The 3,155-nt window shown below is 59.4% G+C and overlaps 1 protein-coding gene across 1 annotated transcript in view; it reads left to right on the top strand.

Moving 5' to 3' along the window:
• Positions 1-3,143, top strand: part of ARHGAP35 (Rho GTPase activating protein 35) — a gene marked incomplete at its 3' end in the record, with an annotated part of 7,275 nt that extends 4,132 nt beyond the window's left edge. Inside the window, exons 2-5 of the mRNA XM_029960307.1 lie at positions 401-437; positions 1,051-1,195; positions 2,256-2,333; positions 3,012-3,143. Of these exons, the coding sequence (XP_029816167.1) occupies positions 401-437; positions 1,051-1,195; positions 2,256-2,333; positions 3,012-3,143 (392 nt within the window). The remainder of the gene's footprint in view (positions 1-400; positions 438-1,050; positions 1,196-2,255; positions 2,334-3,011) is intronic.
• Between the last annotated feature and the right edge of the window lie 12 nt (positions 3,144-3,155).

Below are 3,155 nucleotides of genomic sequence, written 5' to 3'. Positions count from 1 at the left end.
TGGGGGTGGTGGGGTGGGGTTTGGGGTCCTGGAGAACTTGGTTTTGGGTCAGGGAATGTTCCAAGAGGGTTGTGGAGCCCAGCTCTGGAGGGAATGGTCCATCCAGGAGGAGGAACGTCCTGCGCAGCCTCAGGAGGACCACCAAGGTCTGTCCTGGCTAAGGGGGGTGTGGGGGTGGTAGAGGAGTTGTTTTGGGGTCACTCCTGGTTGGATCAGGGAATGTTCTGGGTTGGGAGGGACCCACAAGGTCACAGAGCCCAACTCTGGAGGGAATGGTCCATCCAGGAGGTGGGGTTTGGGGGTCCTGGAGAAGTTGGTTTTGGGTCAGGGGATGTTCTGAGTTGGGAGGATCCACGAGAATCATGGTGCCCAACTCTGGAGGGAATGGTCCATCCGGGAGGAGGAACATCCTGCGCAGCCTCAGGAGGACCACCAAGGTCTGTCCTGGCTAAGGGGGGGTCTGGGGGTGGTAGAGGAGTTGTTTTGGGGTCACTCCTGGTTGGATCAGGGAATGTTCTGAGTTGGGAGGGACCCAAGAGGGTCGTGGAGCCCAACTCTGGAGGGAATGGTCCGTCCAAGGGGTCACTGGTGTGGATGGTGGCACGTCCAGTTGGTCACTGGTGGTGTCCCCCAGGGGTCACTGGTGGGGAAGGTGGCACCAGTTGGTCACTGGTGGTGTCCCCCAGGGGTCACTGGTGGGGATGGTGGCACCAGTTGGTCGCTGGTGGTGTCTCCAAGGGGTCAGTGGTGTGGATGGTGGCACCAGTTGGTCACTGGTGGTGTCCCCCAGGGGTCATTGGTGGGGAAGGTGACACCAGTTGGTCACTGGTGGGCAGGGTGGCACCAGTTGGTCACTGGTGATGTCCCCCAGGGGTCAGTGGTGGTGACACCAGTTGGTCACTGATGGTGACACCAGTTGCTCACTGGTGGCCTCCCCCAGCCACAGAAATCATTAAAAACACCCAAAAACCCCCCCCGAAATCCAGAAGAGCCCCCAAAAATCCCAAACCCAGGCCAAACCAGTCAAGAACTCCTCCCAAATCCCCACAGAAACCAAAGCCCAAGGCGCGGCCCTCGGTCACCAAGAGCACGTGGGAGAGCAGCTACTTCGGGGTGCCCCTGGCCAGCGTCGTGTCCCCCGAGCGGCCCATCCCCGTCTTCATCGAGCGCTGCATCGAGTACATCGAGGCCACGGGTGAGGAAACCCCGTCCCAGGGGGTTTTGGGGAAGGGCCGGGGCCGTCCCGGCCCCCCTCGGCGTCCCCCGGGAGGAGGAGCTTTGTTATTCCTGGAGAACCACCAGCCTCGGGCCTTCAGGTCCCATCCCAGACCCTTCAGGGCTGATCCTGTGGGTGGGACCTTTTTTGGGGCTCCTCAGGTTTTTTTGGGAAGCATCAAACTCTTCCCTGGATCCTTCATCATTCCCTGGATCCTTCATCATTCCCTGGATCCTTCATTATTCCCCTGGAGAAGGAGCCTTTGTTGTCCCCTGGAGAACCACCAACTTCGGGTTTTTGGGTCCCCTCCCAGACCCTTCAGGGCTGATCCTGTGGGTGGGACCTTTTCTGGGGCTCCACAGATTTTTGGGAAGCATCAAACTCTTCCCAGGATCCTTGGGAAGAGCCGGGATCGTCCCGGTGTCCCCCGGGAGGAGGAGGATTTGGTGGCCCCTGGGAGAAGGAACCTGCTGGAGAAACACCACCCTCGGGTTTTTGGGTCCCCTCCCAGACCCTTCAGGGCTGATCCTGTGGGTGGGACCTTTTTTGGGGCTCCTCAGGTTTTTTTGGGAAGCATCAAACTCTTCCCAGGATCCTTCATCATTCCCTGGATCCTTCATCATTCCCTGGATCCTTCATCATTCCCTGGGAGAAGGAACTTTGTTATCCCCTGGAGAACCACCACCCTCAGGCTTTGCTGGTCCCACCCCAGCCCCTCGGGGTGGGAGCTTTTTTGGGGTCCCCCTTCCCCTCCCAGGGGTTTTTAGTGCCGAGTTCTCCCCCGGGACAGCCCAAATTAACCCCAGAACGAGCTCCAGGGTTTTTTTTTTTTTTCCCCTCCTCTGGAATTTTCCCCTGGAAGGGGCAGCCCAAGGAAAGGAGGGAAAGGAGCAGCTCCTTCTCCTTCCTCCGGGTTTTCTGCCCCTAAAACCCCCCCAAAAACCCAACCTAAAGTTCAACCTGAGCTTTGGGATGGGCAGGGCAGGGATAAATCCTGGATTTTGGGGAGCTGGGAATGAGGTTTGTGCTGTTCCCACAGGGCTGAGCACGGAAGGGATTTACCGGGTCAGCGGGAACAAGTCGGAGATGGAGAGTCTGCAGCGACAGTTTGACCAGGGTAACACCCACAGGCACCCCAAAAACGGGCCTGGGAACCCCAAAAACGGGTCTGGGAACCCCGAAAACGGGCTTCCAGGGGGAATTTGAGGGTCTGTGCCCCCCAAACTGCTCCCTGGGTGGGTTTTAGGATCTGAGCCCCCCCAACTGCTCCATGGGGATGTTTTTGGGGTCTGTGCCCCCCAAGCTGCTCCTGGTGGGCTCTCTGTGGGAATTTTGGGATCTGAGCCCCCCCAAACTGCTCCCTGGGGATGTTTTTGGGGTCTGAGCCCCCCAAACTGCTCCTTGAGCTCCCTGGGAGGGTTTTGGCATCTGTGCCCCCCAAACTACTCCCTGGGTGGGTTTTGGGGTCTGAGCCCCCCAAACTGCTCCCTGGGGATGTTTTTGGGGTCCGTGCCCCCCAAACTGCTCCTTGAGTGAGTTTTGGGATCTGAGCCCCCCAAACTGCTCCTCGTGGGCTCCCTGGGTGGGTTTTGGGATCTGAGCCCCCCAAACTGCTCCTCGTGGGCTCCCTGGGTGGGTTTTGGGATCTGAGCCCCCCAAACTGCTCCCTGGGTATGTTTTTGGGGTCTGAGCCCCCCAAACTGCTCCCTGGGGATGTTTTTGGGGTCTGAGCCCCCCCAGAACTGCTCCCTGGGTGGGTTTTGGGGCTCTGACCCCCCCGACTGTGCCCCCCCAGACCACGGGCTGGACTTGGCCGAGAAGGATTTCACCGTCAACACCGTGGCTGGGGCCATGAAAAGCTTCTTCTCGGAGCTGCCGGAGCCCCTGGTGCCCTACGCCATGCAGGTGGAGCTGGTGGAGGCCCACAGTGAGTTAATTA

The sequence above is a fragment of the Manacus vitellinus genome, unplaced genomic scaffold (genome assembly GCF_001715985.3).
Source record: "Manacus vitellinus isolate BGI_N305 unplaced genomic scaffold, ASM171598v3 scaffold_269_pilon, whole genome shotgun sequence".
NCBI lineage: Eukaryota > Metazoa > Chordata > Aves > Passeriformes > Pipridae > Manacus > Manacus vitellinus.
Note: the sequence above shows the minus strand (reverse complement) of the source record. Positions and strands in the feature narration are given on the sequence as shown.